Source organism: Ranitomeya variabilis, chromosome 1 (genome assembly GCF_051348905.1).
Source record: "Ranitomeya variabilis isolate aRanVar5 chromosome 1, aRanVar5.hap1, whole genome shotgun sequence".
Taxonomy (NCBI): domain Eukaryota; kingdom Metazoa; phylum Chordata; class Amphibia; order Anura; family Dendrobatidae; genus Ranitomeya; species Ranitomeya variabilis.
In genome coordinates, this window is record NC_135232.1 from 393,556,669 (window position 1) to 393,580,721 (window position 24,053).

At 43.6% G+C, this 24,053-nt stretch overlaps 1 protein-coding gene across 8 annotated transcripts in view; it reads left to right on the plus strand.

Annotated features, from left to right (window-relative positions):
- Positions 1–24,053, plus strand: part of KANK1 (KN motif and ankyrin repeat domains 1) — a 356,154-nt gene that overhangs the window by 295,967 nt on the left and 36,134 nt on the right. For 7 of the 8 annotated variants that reach the window (XM_077249101.1, XM_077249105.1, XM_077249102.1 and 4 more), the window contains one exon: positions 4,709–7,324. In XM_077249101.1, coding sequence (XP_077105216.1) covers positions 4,709–7,324 — 2,616 coding nt within the window. Of the gene's footprint in view, positions 1–3,856; positions 4,131–4,708; positions 7,325–24,053 lie in introns of those variants that run through there. The other variant, XM_077249108.1, reaches the window with a different exon arrangement.

The window sequence follows — 24,053 nt, forward strand, 5'->3', positions numbered from 1 at the left end:
AGTTTGTAAAGCAGAATACATAGAGTAATATGGATATAGTAAGTAAGCGCACACTGGTTTCTGACTAGCTGTCAGTCCCCAATGGTTGGCATATAGTCAGGACAACCTTAATGACATGTTAGTTGTCGCCATCACTCTGAGGTATCTGGTAATTGTAATTATTTATTTGCAGTTTAACACTGAAAGGGCTGTAGCACTAGTATTCACATTCACAGGGACCTGTTTGGGGCACTGGTATTGGCATGCACAGGGACCTGTTTGGGGCACTGGTATTGGCATGCACAGGGACCTGTTTGCGGCACTGGTATTGGCATGCGCAGGGACCCGTTTGCGGCACTGGTATTGGCATGCGTAGGGACCCGTTTGCGGCACTGGTATTGGCATGCGCAGGGACCAGTTTGTGGCACTGGTATTGGCATGCGCAGGGACCCGTTTGTGGCACTGGTATTGGCATGTGCAGGGACACGTTTGTGGCACTGGTATTGGCATGCGCAGGGACCCGTTTGTGGCACTGGTATTGGCATGCGCAGGGACCCGTTTGTGGCACTGGTTTTGCCATGCGCAGGGACCTGTTTGTGGCACTGGTATTGGCATGCGCCGGAACCCGTTTGTGGCACTGGTATTGGCATGCGCAGGGACCCGTTTGTGGCACTGGTATTGGCATGCGCAGGGACCCGTTTGTGGCACTGGTATTGGCATGCGCAGGGACCCGTTTGTGGCACTGGTATTGGCATGCGCAGGGACCCGTTTGTGGCACTGGTATTGGCATGCGCAGGGACCCGTTTGTGGCACTGGTATTGGCATGCGCAGGGACCCGTTTGTGGCACTGGTATTGGCATGCGCAGGGACCCGTTTGTGGCACTGGTATTGGCATGCGCAGGGACCCGTTTGTGGCACTGAGCATGTGAAGTACTACCTGGTGCTAGATTTTATTGCTTGCTCCTCAGTATATGAAGTAAAGCCTAGTGACAGGGTAGAATCTTTAAATTTTGTCATCATGAAATATTTAGTTGAGCTACAAACCTCAATTTTAGTTGGGACATTGTGTAAAATGTAAAGAAAACTAATGGAATGATTAGTAAACTCTTATACCCATATTTTATTCACAACCGAACACAGAAGACGGATGAGGTGATAGTTTAGTTTTCCACTTAATTTGTAAATAGTTTAAACGTTGATAGCAGCAACAAATCTCAATGAAGTTGTGATAGTCATATCTACGATTGTATATCATCCCCTCTGTTAACGTCCTTGAAGTGAAGTGACCATTGCTGAAATTTTGGTAGAGGATTCTTGTCCATTTCTTTGATATAGGATTCTAGCTGCTCAATATTCCTAGATCATCTTTGCCCAATTTTTTGTTTCATAATGAAATTACCTTGAAGGGATTATCCATAACTCCCTCTAACCAAACTTTCTCCTCTCCAATCCGTCCTGAATGCGGCAGCCAGGATGGTATTTTTGTCCAGCCGCTTCACAGATGCCTCCACCTAGTGCCAGCCATTACCCTGGTTGGCTATTCGCTACAGAATACAATATGAAGTCATATCTCTCACCCAAAGCTCTCCACACTTCTGCACCACTCTCTAACTCAGTGTTCCCCAACTCCGGTCTTCAAGAGCCACCAACAGGTCATGTCTTCAGGATTTCCTTAGTATTGCACAGGTGATTGAATGCTTGCCTGTCCAGGTGATGCAATTATCACCTGTGCAATACTAAGGAAATCCTGAAAACATGACCTGTTGGTGGCTGTTGAGGACCGGAGTTGGGGAACACTGCATAACTCCTCCCTTGTCTGTCTATCGCCCTTCACGTACCCTCCGTTCTGAAACTGACCCAAGACTCGAATCCTTCATAATTCGAACCTCCTCCTCCATCTCCAAGACTTCTCCCCTGCTGTGCCAGTTCTCTGGAATGCACTACTCCACAGGATCCGACTCTTACCTAGCCCTCACATTTTTAAGCATGCTTTTAAAACTGATCTCTTTAAACAAGCCTATCACCTCAACTCACTAACCTAATTCCCCTGTTCCCTCCTAAAATTTCAGAATCTGCTCCCTCCTTTTCATCTGTCTCCACACCCTGCATGCACATAACTGCGCTTAATTGCACTTAAAAGTTCTGGCTGATGATCTGATCTTGTAGCTTTATATGAAAATCCCTATTTATTATAATTGCTGGACTTGAATAACAAGCACATTTCACCTATTGTGTCTCCCCATATTTCCTTGTAGATTGTAAGCTTGCAAGCAGGTACCTCACTCCTAATGTAACTGTTCAAACTGTCTTACCTTCTATTGAGTTTGTCTGTATATGTCACTGCTTAATTGTAAAGGGCTGCGGAATAGAATGGCGCTATATACATAAAAAATGATTACAATTATCCTCCAAATGTTTTGTATTAGTGAATTATCTGGGCTTCAGGCGACCACTACATCACCTGAACTCTTCTTCTGCGAAGCCATGCTATTGTGATGGACGCAATATGTGGTTTAGAATTGTTTCTGGAAGTATTCAGGGCTTTCCCTGAAATAGACGTGGTCTGGATAGGATGTTGAGCATTTTATGGAGGTTTTAGGTCAGCATTGATAGTGCTTTTCATGATATCTAATCTGCCCATGCCATTGGCACCAAAACAACCCCATACCATCAGAGATGCAGGATTTTGAACTGTGCCCTGATAAGAAGCTAGTTGGTCTCTTTCCTTTCGAGTCTGCAGGTCCATAGTTTCCATAAAGCATTTCCAATGTTGATTCATATACTGCAGAATGGTTTTCCATGACTTGTTTTATAATATGCACCATTGATGGTGAAGTATTCAGTCTTTGCAATTTTACATTGCGAAACACTTTTCTGAAATCCTTCTAAATTTTTAAACTCTGTTGTTCAGATTGGTGAATCTCGGACTATCTTGGGTTCTGAGAGACTCTTCCTCTCTAATATGCGCTTTTTATGCAGTCATATGTCTTGACGCTCCAGCTGTTTTACATTACCACTTTTCTAGCATTTTGTTAAGCCTGTCCCAACTTTTTTGAGATGTGTTGCTGCCTTCAATTTCTAAAAGAGGTTAATTCTTTCAAATGAATTGGAAATCCATCTAACGTTCACCTTCTGATCTGTGTTCTATGTTCTGCTGTGAATACAATATGGCTATAAGATTTCCAAATCACTGCAGTCCTGTATTCTCTATATTTTGCACAGGTTCCCTCCTTTTGTGGAAGTGGGGTTGTAGATTTGTCTCTTGGAGCAGTATTCGTTTTATAGTGATTTTGAGCATTTTTTTTATCAAGCTATGTGTGGCCATATACACATGTCAGATTGATGGTTACATGGCTCTTGTGATATGAAGATATTAAGGGGTGTCCCAAATGCCCCCCTGCTGCAGATGATTGGGCCGTTTCAATGTCTATTCTGCGCTCCCCAGTTGGACGTGCAGAGAATTGATCTTTAAGAGGGCTATGGGGAACAGATGTTGGATGATGTCTTTTTAGAGTGGAAGTATTTTATATCGGTATACATAAGCATTAACCAAGAGGAGGTGTAAATCTCTCCCTCATAGCTTTTCTCTGAAGGATCCGTTCCTGATCTAAACTACTGCCATGTAAAAGTATCCTAAAGTGTGCTTTATACAATAATTAATAAGACGGACATATGAAAGGCAAGACAGTTTGTGTCGTAAACTATAAACAGTGTCACAACCTCGAACACTTGGGCATATTGTGTGTGGTGTGTTGTGAAACTCTTGGCTTCTGCCCAGCAAGCATGTTGCTGTCAAAGTTCATGGGAGTTTCACAAGCGCCTGCACCTTTAAGAGCCAGGATGTGGCTTTGCTGTGTTTGAAGTGTGACTCTGCAGTGAACAGCTGAGGCTTCAGAGGGTGGTGGAAGGAGAGTGTCCAGCAGAAAGTGTTGCTGAAGGCTGACCTATGAAAAAGGCTGCCCTCTCCTGCCAAGTTTATACAAATGTGGCTTTTTTTCCTTATGTGGCAAAGGGGAAAAAGTCAAAAAGGCAGCTGTGAGGTTAGTATCTCGATGTGGTGAGGGAGACGGAGCTATGACTGGCACTGTCAGCGTGAGCACACAGCGGCTGGGACTGCCTGTCGAATGCAGCACAGCTCCTGGCGTCTACAAGTAAGTCCTTCTATAGAAGCAGCCTCTGGTGGTTTCCTTCCTCCTCTCTGTACCTCCACTTCTGTCCTTATCGTGAAGCTGGTGTCTAGTATGTGTCATGGCCGAGCATAAGCTAGTGGGACCCATATAGAACTTCCCTGCTATGTGAGCTCAGGCAGTGGGAGGGGGACAGTCGTAGGAACATGTTTTGTCAGAGGTGGTGAATTCACCGCTTTTTCTCCTTAAGTGACTTGTTTGGAAGCAATGGAAAAATGTTGTACAATACATCCATAGTCACCATCCATGTGTATGTGTGCTTGCTGACCACAAAGACGTCAGATACTTCGATTTTTAATCTTGTATTTATTAATATTTTATGTAGGTTATCAGTGTGATATTGTAAGTAGAAGATCAAACCTGTGTTGCCGTCTAAGAACACAAGGGTGAAAGCTAATTATCTGCACCAGTGCAACCATTATCTATATAATGTACTGTATATAAATTTTAGGTTGAACTTGTTTGCTTTAAGTGGCAGTGTATTTTCCCACATTTCTTGAATTCATGTGTTTTTATTCCTTTTTTTTTTCTTTTTTTTACAGAAAAAGAGGAAAGTGTCTCAAATGGTGAAGATGAAAGAGATTCCAAAGTTGCATATTTTGTGGAAACGCCATATGGATACCAGATAGACCTGGACTTTGTGAAGTATGTTGAGGACATACAAAAGGGGAACACCCTGAAGAAAATTAACCTTTTAAAGAAGCACAAGTTGGGCTCCCATTTTTCAGAGGACAAGACGGAAACATGCCAGGGAATTGGATGGCCCTCCACAGACTCTCTTTCCTCCTCTAACAGTGAGGAGAATAAGCGCTCACCTTCATTAATTGCTAGGCGACATACAGTTTCTGGGTCTGCCAGGTCATCTGCTTCACAAGAAACCTCTCCAAAGTTTTTAGCCATCCCTGAAAACAAACCATTAGCACCACCGTCTCCTCATCTGCCCAAACACAATTTTCATGTTACAAAAACACTAATGGAAACTCGCCGTAGGCTGGAACAAGAAAAAGTCATGCAGGTAGCTTCATCTTTCACCGATGTACGCAGGCCCAGGTTGGCAAGTTTTGGGGGAATGGGCTCGACTGGTTCCCTTTCATCGTTCACATCAACTGCCCAGCAGCTTCAAAATGGATACCAAGTTAATGGTGATTATAGTGCTTTCTTTGCCTCATCGTTAGGAAGCTCAATTCGTCACAGTCCACTAAGTTCAGGGGTAGCAACACCAGTGACAAATGTCAGTCCCATGCACCTTCAACATATCAGGGAGCAGATGGCTGTGGCACTTAAACGTCTGAAAGAACTGGAGGAACAGGTTAAAACCATTCCTATACTTCAAGTAAAGATTTCAGTATTACAGGAAGAAAAGAGACAGCTGATGTCAGAAATTAAAAACCAAAAAGTTAGTAGCCAGAACGATGCCACAGGTTTCCGTAAAAGATCCTACAGTGCAGGGAATGCTGCTGGCTTTGAATCAATACGGACTACTGTTAAAACTGGTGGGGAATTACATATAGATTCTGAAGAGGAGATGGACACTCCTGAACAAAATACTCACACACTTAAGGAGTTCAGACAACTGACAGCTGAGATGCAGGCTTTAGAAAAGAAAATCCAAGATAGCAGTTTTGAAGCTTACTGTTCCTCACAGTCTAAGGAGAGGAAATCTAAAGAAAAATGTTGTCGTTCTGTTGCTGTTGGTGCTGATGAAAACATGAATGATGTGGTTGTGTATTATAAATCTGCCAAGCCCACTAGAGATATATCTGTGGGTACTGAAATTTGTGTTCAAAGCACTGGAGTGGGGGTAACTGAGGAGATGCTTGGGGTAACTACTGATGTCGAAAGAGAAGTTGAACTCCAACAGCAAACGATTGAAGCACTTAAAGATAAAATCTACCGCCTTGAAACAGATTTGAGAGAAACCACCTATGAAATGGAAATGACTAAATTAAAGCTGGAGATACGGGCAGCAGGTTCAAGAAAAGGAGTAGACAAAGCAGTGATGGCTCAGCCCTTAACTTGCAGTAGGATGGTTGAGGCTGTAGTAGAAACCAGGGACCAAAACCATGGAGAATATTTAGATGTAGTTGACACTTCTGTTGGTAGCTGCTTACAAACAAGCAGCGTTGGAGTTTCCTGTAGCCCTTTGCTTCAAAATGCAGCTGTGGGCCCTGACTTCCCAATGAATCACTGGATTGTAAAAGAGAGCGTAGAGACTTGTGACATGGGTGTGGAGCAGGAGCTTAAGATGTGTGACAAATGTGTTGGTGTGGACCAGACCGTTTCTGAAACTAGGCTGCGTGTAGAGGATGTTAATGAGCTGTCCCAAGACAAGGTGGTAGTTAAAGATGTGAAATCGGTTGCATGTGGAGATTGTTCTGTGGATGTGATAATTAAACCATTATTGGATTATTATTCACGTGGTGTCAATACAGAACTTGTTACCAAAATGGACTCTGCCATAAATGTGGCTCCTTGGACTACAAGCCAGCAAACAAACACAGAATTTGAGGTCTCAAACCAAACCACCAACACAGAGGTGCCAGGTCTTGTTGATGCAAGTACAAATACTGCCTACAGTATGTACAGCAAACATACCAACACAGAAAGTGTGGAAATGCGCTCAGTAGCTATAGGAGATGGTAAAGTAAAGGAAATTGATGCCATGCCAAAAACACGTTCTATTGGAATATGTACGTCTGATTCCGATTTTGAACATCTTAATTCCATCAGAAAAACCAAAGATTTTGGTGTAGGTCAAATAAATGTCTTTGATAACTTTCTGATAGGAGTCAAGTCACGTAGTATAGCCTGTGGACCTAGTGAGCCTGAACCCGTTTCTCCCGACACCAAATCCGTTCGTGTTGAAGAAGCTTTTTCCACTGTAGTAAAGGAAAATGTATCTCATGTTGATTCTCCACCTATAGACCATTACATTGAACGAGTGCAGAAGCTGCTGCAAGAACAGCAGATGCTCCTTGCCGAAAATTACACCGAGCTTGCTGAAACCTTCGGTGAACCATATTCCCAGATTGGGACTCTTAATTCTCAGCTTATCAGTACCATCTCATCCATTAACTCTGTTATGAAGTGTGGCAGTAATGAAGATTTGCAGACTTTAGGACTACAAAAGAAAAGCTTGGAGCTGAATTTATATTCAGGTAAGATGGTTTCTGGCATATCAACATTGAGTAATAATTGCTGTATAAGATAACAATTCAATACACTGTCTATTCTGTACTTGGCTACACAATCGTATTCCCGTTGCCATATAGAGCTTTAATTCAGGTCTTTATTCTCTGAAGATTTTCCATTGGTAGCACAGAATGTTATGTAAGTTACTATATAGACTGAAAGAGAAATTAAATATATGTAAACTGTCCTTAAAATTGGGATAATTTGCGCTTGGTGCATTTCAGTATTGGGTCTAGTCACTCTTAGAAGCACTACCTTTCGGCTATTGGAGACTACACAAATTTATCCCAGAGCTGGATGTTTTGCATGTCAGTGAGACCTTTTCTGAACAAGAGAACTTAAGATGGGAATATCTGTTTAGGAATATGAAAATGTAACAAAATAACCCAACTATCAACACATTACGATGCTCTGAACTGAATAAATCATGATGGCCACACATGCACTCTCAACAGCTTTCATTTTCTGAGACGTTTAGCGAAAGCCAAGTACAGTGGTTGGCTTTCTGCGGACTCTCAGAGAGAGTGTATGGATTTGTGGCACGCACATACATCCATCATTCCAATTAGTTGGGGAACATGAGGCCTCTGTTTTTTAGGGATTGATGGGGGTCCTATGGAAAGGTGATGGGGGTAACCTTATAGTAATGTCTAGTATACTTATCAAAATTATTTGGAAACTAAGCATCATTCACAGACCATATTATATATTCTCTACAAATATTCTGACTTCTCAATTCACAAAACAAAACGGAAATAATCTATTCATATTTATTAGGATTTATCTCCTAAAAATACAGGTGCTTCTCACAAAATTAGAATATCATCAAAAAGTGAATTCAGTTCTTCAATACAAAAAGTGAAACTCCTATATTATATAGTCATTACAAACAAAGTGATCTATTTCAAGTGTTTATTTCTGTTAATGTTGATGATTATGGCTTACAGCCAATGAAAACCCAAAAGTCATTATCTCATTAAATTAGAATACTTTATAACACTAGCTTGAAAAATTATTTTAAAATCTGAAATCTTGGCCTACCTGAAATATATGTTAAGTAAATGCGCTCAATACTTGGTCGGGGCTCCTTTTGCATCAATTCCTGCATCAATGCAGCGTGGCATGGAGGTGAATTTACTTTCATTTCAAAACAAAACCTTGGACCACTGAGCAACAGTTCTTTTTCTCCTTGGCCTAGGTAAAACACTTCTCGCGTTGTCTATTGGTCATGAGTGGCTTGACGCGACACTTGTAGCCCATGTCCTGGATATGTCTGTGTGTGGTGGTTCTTGAAGCAATGTCCACTCACACTTCAGCAGCAGTCCACTCCTTGTAAATATTCCCCAAATTTTTGAATGCCCTTTTCTTAACAATCCATTCAAGGCTGCGGTTATCCCGGTTGCTTGTGCACCTTTTTCTACCACACTTTTTTCTTTTACTTAACTTTCCATTAATATGCTTGGATACAGCACTCTGTGAACAGCCAGCTGCTTTAGCAATGACCTTTTGTGGCTTACCCTCCTTGTGGAGTATGTCAATGGCTGCCTTCTGGACTTGTGTCAAGTCAGGAGTTTTCCCCATGATTGTGGAGCTTACTCAAATAGACTAAGGGACCTTTTTAAATTCTTAAGAAGCCTTTGCAGGTGTTTTTTTGTTAATTATTCTTCGTCTTACTGAGATAATGACTTTTGGGTTTTCATTGGCTGTAAGGTATAATCATCAACATTAACAGAAATAAACACTTGAAAATAGACCGCTCTGTTTGTAATGACTCTGTATAATGAGATTCACTTTTTTGTATTGAAGAACTGAAATAATTTTTTGATGATATTTTAATTTTGTGAGAAAAACCTGTACAAGTTTAAAAATGAGGAGCATCACACATATCAAAAGAGGCCACTAGGTCTGATTGTAATAAATTACAGCAGTGGCTAATACTAGAGAACACTATGTAGACATAACCCATACTGTTCCAAATAATTAGGTACAGAGCTTAAAATAAGAATCTTTATTGAAGAATGCAGAGTTTCAGCACTTGTAGTATCTGCTTGGAGATACGCACAGGATTTTTATATCAAAACAGCATAAAGTTTATTGTCCATCATAAATTTTACAGCTCCAAAATGAAACCGGCTTTTCTCCAGTAACAATGCATAACATAAACAGTCCTTTCTTCAGGCGCAATGAAACAAAGTAAATGTAGCAGCCTCACCAATCTCTGAAATCCAGGCAGTAGCAACTCAAGCATTAGCTATAGCTATTAACGCAATCACCAAACAAATGCACCTCTGTTCAGCTACAGCACAACTCCACACTGCTGAGCGAACCCAGCTGCTGTTATTAGTCCTGTAAGCCCCAGGCTGGATTATGGAAACTACCTTCTTCACCAAGACTCTTTTTGTTGCTCCTAAATCTTGGATTTTATATTACCAAGGCCAACCACCTCGGTGGCACATATCTGCCATGCAGGACCTTCAAGACATCCTGCTTTCTTACAAGGAATATTCCACCTGAAGAGCGTTTTAAATGTTGTTCTTTTTGTTTTGTTTTTTAATCCGATTCTTTTTATTAAAGGGAATCTGTCACCCCTTTTTTTCGATTTAAGATAAAGATATGGTTCAATTGTGCCTGAGCTCTGCTTTACAGCAGTACTTTTCATATCCCCCGATTCCCCACCTTTGCTGAGAAAATACCTTTGTAATCTCTCCGTTTTCGTATGTAAATTACCCCGGTCCAATAGGCGGGGCCTATTTGCCATTTCTCCCCACCTCCTGCCTTGCTCTACGCATTAATTTATCTTCTGTCCTGCGTTGCCTTGTTTTTTCCCTGCGCATTGAAGTGGCCTCTCGCGCGTGCGCAGTTTGTTTTGCCCAAAAGTGGGCAAAGCATACAACTCATTATTGCGCATGCGCCGGCATTTTCCATGACGTTCTGTGCCCCGATAGTATTGCCATGCAAGGGGGCATAGAACGTAATGAAAAATGCGGGCGCATGCGCAATAGTGATTTTATGCTTTGACCACAGTTGAGCAAAGCATACTGCGCAGGCGCTAGAGGCCAATTCAATGCGCACGCGCATAAACTGTACGGAATCTGTGCTATTCACAGATCCCGTTACGTCAAGCACACCGAGGAGAGGGGGGAGAGACAGTGAATAGGCCCCGCCCATCGGACCGGACCTGGGTAATTTGCATACGAAAACGGAGCGATTATAAAGGTATTTTGTCAGTGAAGGTGGGGAATCGGGGGATATTAAAGGTACTGCTGTAAAGCTGAGCTCAGGCACACTTGAACCATATTTTTTTCTCAAATCGAAAAAAAGGGGTGACAGGTTCCCTTTAAACATTTTTTTCAAATTATAACCACGGGGAAGAGCTCCCCGAATAAATCACATCCAAATACAAGAAAGATTGGCACCCCCCCTTTGCGAACCAAAAGTCCTGTAACTGTTTTTATATACGGATAGTAAAGCATATCTTCTGTATACCATATTGACATTTCGATATATGCCAGTAAGACGAATTGTAATACCTCTGATTCAAAGTGTAAACAAGTTATTTGCCGTCTAGCAAGTGTCCGTTATTTATAAATGTCTGATGGCCACTAGTACAGGTATCCCACTCGTTTGTTTGGGATCTCGTCCTGGAGTGTCATGGTAAAGCATGGCTGCTATTACTGTCTTTGATGCCGATGGGGCAGACAGCGATGGCCAATAAGAGCACATACACTGTGTTCCAAATTATTATGCAAATAATATTTCCTCATATTTTCTCTAAATTGCCTATCTGAATTGCAGTCATTGTTATTTTCCAGTCATCTACTATTCTAGTATAATTGCAATGTTTTGGAACAAACTGCCTATGAAAACAGTATCTTTTAAAAAATAAATAAACACTCAAAATGCATGTTCCAAATTATTATGCACAGCAGAGTTTTCAACCTTTTTTTTATTTTGAACAAAAAAATGGTCAATTGTGAAGTTATAAGCATTATCAGCTTATTACAAAATGAAATCAAACAGTTTTCAAGTGAAAACTTTATTCTAGGTGATGTTACATTTGCACATAGGACGCCTTGTTCGAAAGAAGCTTCTGAACTCTCTCGTCCATTGAATTTGTCAGTTTTCGGATGGTTTCTGCTTCAATTGTTTTGCATGTGGACAGAATACCCTCCCAGAGCTGTTGCTTAGATGTGAACTGCCTCCCGCCATCATAGACACTCCTTTTGATGATGCTCCAGAGGTTCTCAATGGGGTTGAGGTCAGGGGAAGATGGTGGCCACACCATAAGTTTGTCCTCTTTTATGCCTATAGCGGCCAGAGATGCAGATGTGTTTTTTGCAGCATGAGACGATACATTATCATGCATGAAAATGATCTTGCTGCGGAAAGCACGGTTCTACCTCTTGAACCATGGCAGGAAGTGTTGTTTTAGAAACTCCACATACATTATGGAGTTCATCTTTACCCCTTCAGGGATCATAAAGGGGCCGACAATCTCTCTCCCCATGATTCCAGCCCAAAACATTACTGCACCTCCTCCTTGTTGGTGCCTTAGCCGTGTGTTCATGGGGTGTCCTTTAACCAGCCATCCTCCACTCCATCCATCTGGACCATCGAGCGTTGCACAGCACTCATTGGTGAACAAAACAGTTTGGAAGTCAGTCTTCATGTATCGTTTGGCCCACTGGGCCGTTTCTGCTTGTGTGCAGTGGATAGAGGTGGTCGACAGGATGGCTTACACACAGCTGCAAACCTCTGAAGGACCCTGCATCTTGTTGTTCTGGGGACGTTGGAGGCACCAGCAGCTTCAAAAACTTGTCTGCTGCTATGACCAGGCATTTTTGCAGCTGCTCTTTTAACCTTAGCAATTGCCTGTAGGAAAGGGTCCTCAATTTTTCCCTATCAGCACGCACACGTGTGTGCTGGGAATCAGCTACATACTTCTTGATTGTGCGATGATCACAATGAAGTGTCTTGGCAATGTTGATTGTAGTCATGCTTTGACCTAATTACTCCACAATTTGTTGCTTCTCAGCAGCTGACACATCCTTTTTCTTTCCCATTTTGGCATAAAATGTAGGCTGCTTAATAATGTGGAACAGCCTTCTTAAAGGGAACCTGTCACCTGAATTTAGCGGGACCAGTTTTGGGTCACATGGGTGGGGTTTTCGGGTGTTTGATTCACCCTTTCCTTACCCGCTGGCTGCATGCTGGCTGCAATATTGGATTGCGCAGGCGTGTACTCAGGAGGACAGAGAATGAACTTCAATCCAATATTGCGGCCAGCATGCAGCCAGCGGGTAAGGAAAGGGTGAATCAAACACCCGAAAACCCCGCCCATATGACCCAAAACTGGTCCCGCCAAATTCAGGTGACAGGTTCCCTTTAAGTAGTCTTGCCTTTATTTGGACACACCTGCCAAACTAATTTGCACAGGTATCTGCAATTGCTTTCAGTGATATAAAGAGCCCTGACACACATCACCATCAATGAGTTTAAATGACAAACAAAAAAATTCTAACCTTATCACTCCTAAACTTTGTGCATAATAATTTGGAACAGAGTGTATGTAAGTGAAGCAGCAGCAGTCATTTCCGACAGTTCTTCTCCATTTAATCCTGAGTCTGATACGGTTGGTGAAGTAGATATGCAGTTTGTAGCATAATGTAGTTTATCTATGCCATTCTAAACTAATGTTCAGCACTTCAGAATTGAAACAAGCAAAACCTAGCTGGATTAAAATGGTGTTAAAGTGAATCAGATCCTCAGATTAGAGCACAATGTGGTTGGTAAAGTGAGACCTAGTGTCATATTACAAACAGTGAACATTCTTGACTTTTAGTAATTTTTTAGTTTTTTTTATTATATAAAGTGCATTAACAGCAATACCTTATATATATTTTGTTAATAAAATTCAATATTCCAATGCATGAGACAGGAAAATCTATTCACTACATAAGATAAGATATATAAGAAAACTGACTAATGCAAAAAGTCATAGGAAAACTAGCTACTGCAATAACAAATAGGTAAGATCCCTACTACAATAAGACGTAAGCTCCCGACTTTAACAAGATGTAGGGGAGTTTCCCACTGCAGCAAGATGTAGGGGAGCGCCACTCCAGTAATGAGTTAACTGGGATGTCCAGGGGTATGATGATGATGACCTATCCTTCGGGTCAGGGGTGGACACAGACATAAGAGGGCCTCTGTGCAAGCACAGTATATGGGTCCTTTGCAGTCTAATAGCTCCTCATAATGCACAATTTCTCCTGCGTTAGACGTGAGAGTGGGACGGTTTACCTCTTGGGTACCTTGGCCGCTGCACAGGTTTCACCAATGGTGTGTCCGCTCCTTTTTAGGGTAGGCTGTCAGTCAGGTCTGTAATTGTCTTACACTGGGCACTCGGACTAATGGACAGTTTTCTTTTCCAAGAGTGAATGGAGCTGGAGCAACATAGTTCTGTTTACTGGCGAATGGCCGTTGCTGAGAACTGCAGCTAATCTCTATTGAAGTCAGTAGGAACTGAGCTGCCTGTTCTCAGCAACAGAGACTACACAAGGACAAGAGCTGTTCTGTTTATTCTCCATTCACTGTGTAAATCAGTCCAAAGGTGAAAACGGCTGAACTATGAGAGTGCCAGGTGTCCGTCCCCAAGTGACTGGATATTGATAACCGCTATCCTAAGGATGGGTTCTAAATATAGGCCTGATCAACCCCTGTAAGTTAGGTAATCGAGAACACTCTCCTGCCCCTTTGGACATGCCTGTATTTGGGAGGTTACGACATTTGGACATGCCTTAATGCCCGGATGCACACACAAGCACAGGTAGCTATGATATACAGCTGTGCTTCCAAGGCAACACAGCAGCTTTCTAGAAAGATCTGATCCTAGATGTTCAAAGGGAGCCATCTGTCGGGCAGCATCAATTACAGCCTGGTGGCATGACTGCAGCCAGATATAATATTCTCTGGAACGTGACCGCAACCTACCTTGAGGATCTCGCCGCAGACCATAGCCCGAGACTGGACTAGTCCAGCTTTGGCCCTGGCCAACTCTTCCAAGCACCGCACCAAGTGATTGACAGATCTATAACAGAAGTGCACATAGGGAGACACCTGTCAATCACCTCTAGCAGTGCTGGGGAGAGCCACCCGGGGTCTGCACCTGACTAATGTCATCCTTGGCCGGACGGATCTCGCAGTATATTTTCTATAAAATGTCATTGCGTTGCAGAGTAGAATATACCAGGCTGCAGTTATACACCCTGGCTCTGATTCATGCTGCCTATGGTTTGGGCAGCTTGAATCATGTGAATGGTTCCCTTTTTAATATAGAACAGCCTTTCTCAAGCTTCTAAGACACAAAGAATATTAATAGTTTTCAGTAGTGTAAAAGATCTCACAATACGGAGGATGAGATACCATAGTTTAAAATAAAACATGTGCTTCCCCTGGATTCCTATGACTTCACTGCTTTAATTGATCTCTTCTACAAGGATACCAGGTTCCATATGTAGCGCCTTCACTATACTAGTTTTCACACATCCTTTGGCCACTGTAAACCGGTAGACGGCTATGTCCATTATAGCTATGCTCCTTTACAAAAGTAATGTTTGCGCTGACCTCACGTCTAAACGATGTTCCGTGCAAAACTCCTTGCATCTTTTTGATGCTGCAGTCCTGGGAGGAAGTTTCCGCATTATGTGTTCCGCTTTAGCTGATAAACATTAACCGTTAAGATCTGTACAGCCAGCAATACCTATGTTCTACACTGTATAAAGACAAATTCTCACAAAATTAGGACCTGTAAGTGAATCTTGAATGGCAAATACTATATAATACAGGATCTAAAATAAAATACCTGATATTTGAAGGGTTGTCTCATATAAAAAAAAAATTGATTTTAAAGAGGTTTCCTCTGCTTCTTCAGCAGGAGCACACCGCTCCCCTGCTTCTTGGCTTCCTGTCGGCTGGGGGTGGTGTGCTCCTGCTTGATTGACAGTTCCAACCAGCAGTATTATTGAGCCTGAACTGTGCACACTCAATGCTGCTGTTTGTGGCAGAATTGCCTCTGCAGCACCTGAAGAGCACACAGTAAGGCTATGTGCACATGTTCAGGATTTCTTGCAGAAATTTCCTGAGCAAAACCGGACATTCTCTGCAAGAAATCCGCATGCGTTTTTGATGCGTTTTTTTGCACGGTTTTGACGCTTTTTTTGCTCATTTTTGACGCTTTTTTTCTCCGGCGCTTCCCAATGCATTAAATAGCGGAAAAATCCGCAAAATTAATGAACATGCTGCGTTTTTTACTGCGATGTGTTTTTTCGTGGAAAAAAACGCATCATGTGCACAAAAATTGCACAATTCTAAATGATGGGATGCATAATGTATGCGTTTTTATAGCGAAAAAAGCAACGTGTGCACACAGCCTAACACTGATAATTGTGAAGGATCAGGAGCTAACCGTGCGTTCCAGCAATCCTACCAGCTTCAGCTTACAAGCTTTGCGAATGGTAGACAACCTGCAGTAAGGGTAAGTTCACAAAGGGCGTTTTTGCTGCGTTATTTTATGCTAATTTTCAGCTGCTTTTTACAGTACCAGTAAAGCCTAAGAGATTTCAGAAATCTCATTCACACGCATTGATTTTTTCTGTGTGATCCATATTTTGTGCTTTGCTGTGTTTTTAGTACATAGAGCATGTCACTTTCAGCATTTTTCCAGCGTTTTCTCAGCGTTTCACACCCATTGACTTGAATGGATGGTGAAAAAAACGCTGCAAATGCGCTAGGTTGACTTTTCTTGCTGCGTATTTGCTGCAGAAAAGTCAAGGACAGCCGGATCATCACACTCGGCACTGCTACATCTAGATGGCAGGCTGCATGATGCGTCCATACAGCCTGTCATCCAGCAGAGCAGACCCGAACCCCATTCACTTGAATGGGGGGTCCGACATTACAGTGTTTGACATGCTGTCATGTGCATGACAGCGTGGCAAGCACCACTTCCCCGCTGATCAGAGAGCCGCTCTTCCCACGCTATCAAAAGACAGTGGGAGCACTCAGTTGTGATCGGAGGTGTAAACTTCACCTCCGATCACTGGTGTCAGCTGATGGGACTACTGATCCCATCATCTGACACCTACAACCACTAATTACAGTGACAGCAGGAGTGGCGGATGGGAGTTTTCATCTGCCGCTCCTGCACTATAAATAAATAAAAAGAAAAAAAACAGCTTGGGTTCCCCCCTATTTTTGATAACCAGCCAGGCAAAACTCACAGCTGGGGGCTGCAACTTCCAGCTGTCAGCTAAAGCAATCTATTTATCAAGAATAGAGGAGTCCTCACCCTTTTTTAAAAAATGTATTTAAATAAATTATTTAAAAAACGGTGTGGGGTCCCCCCCATTTTTGACAACCAGCCTTGCTAAAGCTCACAGCTGGTAAGGGGCTATTGATATAGGCCCCCCAGCCTAAAAATAGCAGCCCGCAGCTGCCCAGAAAAGGCGCATCTATTAGATGCGCCAATTCTGGCGCTTTGCCAGACTCTTCCAACTTGCCCTGTAGCGGTGGCAAGCGGGGTAATGAGGGGTTAATGTCCCCTTCCTATTGAAAGGTGACATTAAGCCGGCTTAGTAATGGAGAGGTGGCAATAAGACACCTATCCATTACTAATCATATAGTAATTAAAGGGTTAAATAAACACATGCAGAAAAAAGTCTTTTAATGAAATAAAACACCACACAGTTTTACCATTTTATTATTCTGCCATTCCAAGCAAAGCCATCGATCTTCTGAAATAAAAATAAAATAATAAACCAACAGTATACTCCCTGATCCGTCGCAGTCCGATATAACGAGTGTCCCACGCAGTAGTTGGGGGAGATAAAGCTTACAACTGGGAACGCTGCTAATGCGACCGCTCCCGGCTGTAAGCAACTGGGGAATGAATGAGACAGAGCAGGCGCAGGCTCAGTAACTAGCGGTGACATCACCGAGCCTGCGCTCCCTCACTGCCTGACCGGAGGTAACATCTGCACCGTGGGTAAACTCCAGGGAAGAGGATACCGCAGGTAATGTATCTATTCTATCAGTCGATCTATTCTATCAGTCGATCTATTCTATCTACAGGAATTTATTTTTTCTCCGTGTGCACTCAGCTTTATTGGCATGCACAAAGAGCAAAAAAAAAAAAGGCAGCAAAAACGCACCTGATCCTGCGTTTTTGGCGCAGCTTCTTACCTTACAAGATGATCAGGTTTTGCTGCAGAAAAATAACGCAGCAAAAATGCCCTGTGTGAACTTACCCTAAACAATAACATTTAAAAAAAACAAAATCACTCCGTTGATGTACAGTGCTAACGTCGATCAACATGACGACTCTGCTTCCGTTGCACACTGAATGAACTGTAGTAGAACATTCAGTCCACATAGTCTGCCATTGTTCTCAGCAGCAGGGTCCTTTCTACAAAGGATCATGTGCTGCCAAGAATGATGCTTTGTGCAGCATAAAAGATCATGTCATCTGACCAATGAACTTTTTGATTTTTCTTCTGGTGATTGGCTGCTCCTTTACACTGCATGATTATCATGAAACATGTTTTACGAAGAATGCTCCATCTTGATAATTGTACAGTGTTAGGCCAGGTTCATACTGCGTTAAAGCAGCCCGTTCAACGCATAGCGTTGACTGGCTGTGTTAACGCTATAGCATACACGCCATCGCGTTATGCTATACCACTAGTGCCGATGATTCATCTGTGCTAGCGGTGACGGCCCGCGTCCGAGGCTCCGTCACTGAATGACGGCACATCTCTAGCACATGCCAATTATGGCATGCGTTGGCGATGCGCCCGATAATAGGGGTTAATGGCAGCGTTAACGGACTGCGTTACACCGCTTTATGCCGCGGTGTAACACCGTCCGTCTAACGGACTGCATTAACGCAATGTGACCCCAGCCTTGCAGCCCGTTAGCGCTATGTGTTGAACGGGCTGCTTTAATGCAGTATGAACCTGGCCTAAATGGACGTGAAGGATTGAGAGGGTTTTCAGTATCAAGTAAATTGCAACGTTGTTTGTTTTAACAAGATTTTGCATTGGCATAACACTCATATAAAACTTGAGAAGCACCTAACTAACTGTTAGACTGACCTGTTGCTTTTCCCGTTCCCCTTTCCTGTTGTGGAGGCCCAGCTAAAACTGCAGGTGCCGATGGGTGGACATGCAGAGGGAATGCAGGACTTCAGGTACCACGGAGCCACCGCGTAGAGCCAGGGGTGCCCTGTACAGTGTATTCCCCGAAACGCGTTGGTAGCACTTTTGGCCATTCGCGCACCCCATAGTGTAGTGACATCACACGCCGGTCAGCCTCTGTCAGACATTTTTTTTTCTCTGCTGCACAACCAGGGACGCCATTGGCCAAGGCACCCCTGGCTCTGTGCGGTTGCTCCGTGGTTCCTGAAGTCCTGCATTACCTCTGTATGTCCACCCATGGGCACCTGCAGTTTTAGCTGGGCCTCCACAACACGAAAGGGGAACGGGAAAATCAACAGGTCCGTCTAACAGCCTTCATTGAAACTGCACATTTTGATGGTTTGGCAGCATCACACTTATATTAATTGATACTGGTCTCCCTCCAGCCATTTGACACATTTGTGTTGGAAACATTGAAGAATATTGTAGTTAAGTGATGGTAACATCTACTATTTTGAGTGATTACAGCTTGCAGCATATTATTTAATGCTTAATGCTGATTGTCAATACAAGTGATTTTAGCTTGCAGCTCATTTTACTGCTATTATATATCATCCCAGCTTGTGTTATACTGTAGTAGTACTTTCAGTGTTTTTAGCCTGCAGTACTTGTTGTGTGCACATAAGATACTGTATGGGTCATTAACCTCTGGCACTATTATATCCAGCATTACATTTTGACTGTATTGTTTTTAATTTTATTTCATTAGGGTTAGTTCAGGTGGGACTTGGGTGATTGCTAGAAGGATTGGAGCGGCAAACTATTGGTTTATCTGTCGTGAGATTCATACAGGCCAAATCATAGGCCATGTCCCTGGCTGTTTTATTGCAGCTGTGTATGCATCACTGTAACATTTTGCGTTGTTTCAGAGAAAATGTATTTTGAGAAGTTGGCCGGAGACACTGTCTCGGATGACTAGTCCCAATACAGGTTACCAGCAGCTTCTCCAAGCCTCATTCTAAAGACTTGCAAGTCTCTCCCTATTCACTCACACGGAGAAGCCGTCAGGAACCTGCCTCCAGCATCCGAGGCACACAGGCCCTTAATCATCAAAGCTTTTGCGCCAAAAAAGTGTAATAATAGAATGTTAGAGTTGGAAGGGACCTCCAGGGTCATTGTGTTTAACCCCCAGCTCAATGCAGGAGTCACTAAACCATCTCAGACAGATGTCTGTCCAGCCTCTGTTTGAAGACTTCCATTGAAGAAGGACTCACCACCTCTCGTGGCAGCCTGTTCACTCATTGATCACTCTCATTGTCAAAAATTGTTTTGTAATATCTAATCTGTATCTTCTCACTTTCAGTTTCATTCCATAGCTTCTTGTGTTTCCCAGTGCAAATTAGAATGAGAATATAAAAGCTTTGAAAAATCTCAAAATCTTGTCTTAACTTAGGGTACCGTCACACATTGAAATTTCCATCGCTACGACGTTACGATTCGTGACGTTCTAGCGATATCGTTACGATATCGCTGTGTCTGACACGCTACTGCGATCAGACACCCTGCTGAGAATCGTACGTCGTAGCAGATCGTTTGGAACTTTCTTTCGTCGCTTGATCACCCGCTGACATCGCTGGATCGTTGTGTGTGACAGCGATCCAGCGATGTCTTCGCTTGTAACCAGGGTAAACATCGGGTAACTAAGCGCAGGGCCGCGCTTAGTAACCCGATGTTTACCCTGGTTACAAGCGTAAACGTAAAAAAACAAACCGTACATACTCACCCGTCGGTGTCCTTCAGGTCCCTTGCCGTCTGCTTCCTGCTCTGAGTGCCGGCCGGAAAGTGAGAGCAGAGCGCAGCGGTGCTGTGATCTGCTCTCACTGTACGGCTGCACTCAGAGCAGGAAGCAGACGGCAAGGGACCTGAAGGACACCGACGGGTGAGTATGTACTGTTTGTTTTTTTACGTTTACGCTGGTAACCAGGGTAAACATCGGGTTACTAAGCGCGGCCCTGCGCTTAGTTACCCGATGTTTACCCTGGTTACCCGGGGACTTCGGCATCGCTCCAGCGCCGTGATTGCAACGTGTGACCGCAGTCTACGACGCTGGAGCGATAATCATACGACGCTGCGACGTCACGAATCGTGCCGTCGCAGCGATGAAAATTTCAATGTGTGACGGTACCCTTAGAGTTGTGCCAAAATGTTGCAGCTTTGTTTTAACGTCTCTTCATCCCAGCTCCACCAATATGAGCAGAGGTGGGGTGTAGCAGGATGCGACAGCTCGTCTAATTCATGACTAATTGTGGTGTTCCATATGCCAGAACTCCAGTACCCGACTGGCATAGTGCACATAACTCGACAGAAGCTCTAGATTCAAGAAGAGGTGTTCATGTCATCATGAATTGAGTGTCTGACCCCAGCACTCCTCCTCATCAAGACCAGTGAGAAAATTGCCAGTCTTTATGAACCTGGGTCAATGTAGGTTTTCCCTGAGACACCACAGTGTTTGAGTAGAACAGTCTGCCTGCGTTGTTGCAGCCGTGTCAGACTGCGATTTGGGCAGCATGATTCTCATGACCAATTTACTTCAACTAATGAAATACAGAAACCTTGAAACGTTAACTGAAGTAGATTTGTATATATATATAGTATGAGAAATATTGGGTGTTTTAGTAGATGAAATAATAAAACTGAGATCTAATATCAGTCAGCAGAGAAATAAGACACTTTTTCTTCAATGGCTGACCTGATGGCGGCAATATGTACACTGTATTTCCCCGTACAAGCAGATATGTCAAACGTAGCGGCGTTTGATATTCTGTAAGGCGAAGGATTTGGGCCTCATGCAGGGCCGGGCTGGCATCTCTGTCTGGTCATGGGCCGCCTTGTCCATTACATTGTTAACAGAATCTGAGTTCTCAAGATACTCATACTGTTAAGAGTTGTGATGGAGCACAAAGTTGCTGTCCCCCCGTCACTTACCCCTACAGGCCACGGGTATCATTAGGGTATGTGTCCACGTTCAGGAATTGCATCAGGATTTGGTCAGGATTTTTCATCAGTATTTGTAAGCCAAAACCAGGAGTGGGTGATAAATGCAGAAGTGGAGCATATGTTTCTATTATACTTTTCCTCTAATTGTTCCACTCCTGGTTTTGGCTTACAAATACTGATGAAAAATACTGACCAAATCCTGATGCAATCCTGAACGTGGAAACATACCCTTAGGAATATTGGTCTTGTAGAAAATCTTCCTTTCCTCCATCCAGGGTAATATTAGTAATATATCCCATCTGGTTCATGGGGACGGGGACAACATGGGCCTGTGTGATTTCAAATGCCAGGGCTGAATTTCAGCCCCATTTCCCGTACCTGGCCTCATGTTATACAAATTTGCAATATTCGCATACCTCCCAACCGTCCCGATTTCAGCGTGACAGTCCCGCTTTGGCACCGGGGTCCCGCTGTCCCGCTTCGGGCATTTAAAATCCCGAATTTGCGGCCGCCGGTGAAGCCCCGCCCACTTCCGGGACGTAGAGAGAGCCCGATTAGTACCCGCTGTTCGTTCCGTTCCCTGGGACTGCGTTGTAGCCACGCCCCCTTGAGTTGCCTCACCGCCCGCCTCCGGCTTCCTCCTCAACTATAGACGTGGGCGGACTCTGAGGACAGAGCGGCAGCACCCGGACTGGTTTCTGGCACGGGGGCAGAGTTGTGAGACACTCCGTGTCTGTGTGACCGCGGGAGCAGCGAGCGGATCTCCAGACTGTAAGTGAATGTATGTGTCTCTCCCCCTCTCCATGCAGCGCTGCCCTGCTGCGGTTACAGCAGAGACTCTGACAGCATAGGAGGACTGACAAACTAAACTTTGTCTCCCCATGGTGCGCGCACCCCGCTCCCACTCTCCCCCTGGTACCCATCCATCGGATTCTCCACCAACCTGGTGCAGCACCCCTTACATTCTATGGGGGCTGCCACCTGCCTGCGTTACATTCTATGGGGGCTGCCACCTGCCTGCGTTACATTCTATGGGGGCTGCCACCTGCCTGCGTTACATTCTATGGGGGCTGTGCAGCATTATATTCTATGGGGCTGTGCTGTATTACATTCTATGGGGACTGAGCTGTAATGCTGGATACAGCAGTCAGCGGCGCAGCTGGATGACACCATTCAGCGCCGTGGGAGTGGAAGCTGCCGGCTGCTGCGAGGGAGCGCGGTGAAAGGTGTTTGTGTGTACTGATGGAGAAGGCAATGATGGGGGTGGGGTAACCATGTGTGGCCATTATACTGCACCCAGCATTGTGTGGGGCCATTATACTGTACCCAGCATTGTGTGGCCATTATACTATACCCAGCATCGTGTGGGGCCATTATACTGTACAAAGCATCATGTGGCGCCATTATACTGTATGGACCATCACGTGGGGCAAGTATACTGTACGCAGCATCATGTGGGGCCATTATACAGTATGGAGCATAATGTGGCCAATGGCCATTGTACAGTATGGAGCGTCGTGTGTGGCCATATTTTTTTGTTCATAATTATTGTTAACGAAACATTGTGATCAGAAGTGCTAAATGGGTGTGGTTGGGGCGTGGCTAGTTGTGAAATGGGTGTGGCCTAAAATTTGCAGCGGCGCGCTACGCGCGCCGCTGACTTTGTCCCTCTTTCCCTTCCCCTAAAGTTGGGAGGTATGTATTCGTGCCAATTCTTTATAGAGGTAAGGGGCACATAATGTGTTAACTGCTTCACTCCTGGCCAGAGCAGCAACCACTGCACAACTTCACTATAAAAATACCATTGTACTACTGTATTATAGTGCGTAGGTAAAAGCCACAGTCCGGCCCAGGCCTGAGTGACAAGTGGCCATCTGTTCTGTAGACACTGAAGAATTAGCCCAGTGGTGTGGCTTACTTCACACTGTCTACTCATAACATGAAGCTTCCTGGATGAGAGGTGTGCTATTTACAGCAACTGCTGTGACACCAGGAAGTGTTAGGTTCTTTTAATCTATAGATGTACAGTGGGTACAGAACGTATTCTGACCCCTTTAAATTTTCTTTGTTTTATTGCAGCCACTTAGTAAATTAAAAAAAGTAATTTTTTTTTCTCATTAATGTACCCTCTGCACCCCATCTTGACTGAAAAAAAACCCAGAAATGTAGAATTTTTGCAGATTTATTTAAAAAGAAAAACTGAAATATCACATGGTCATAAGTATTAAGACCCTTTGCTCAGACACTCATATGTAAGTCACATGCTGTCCATTTCCTTGTGATCCTCCTTGAGATGGTTCTACTCCTTCATTGGAGGCCAGCTGTGTGTAATTAAACTTAGGACTTGATTTGGAAAGGCACACACCTACCATAATTATCAGAGATGGAACAAATTGTATACAAAATAGGAGTGAAGCACAAAAATATATTGAGATCATAAAAGGAAATGTGCTAATAAAGACCAATTTTAATAAAATAGATTAAAATAATTTCTTTATTCAAA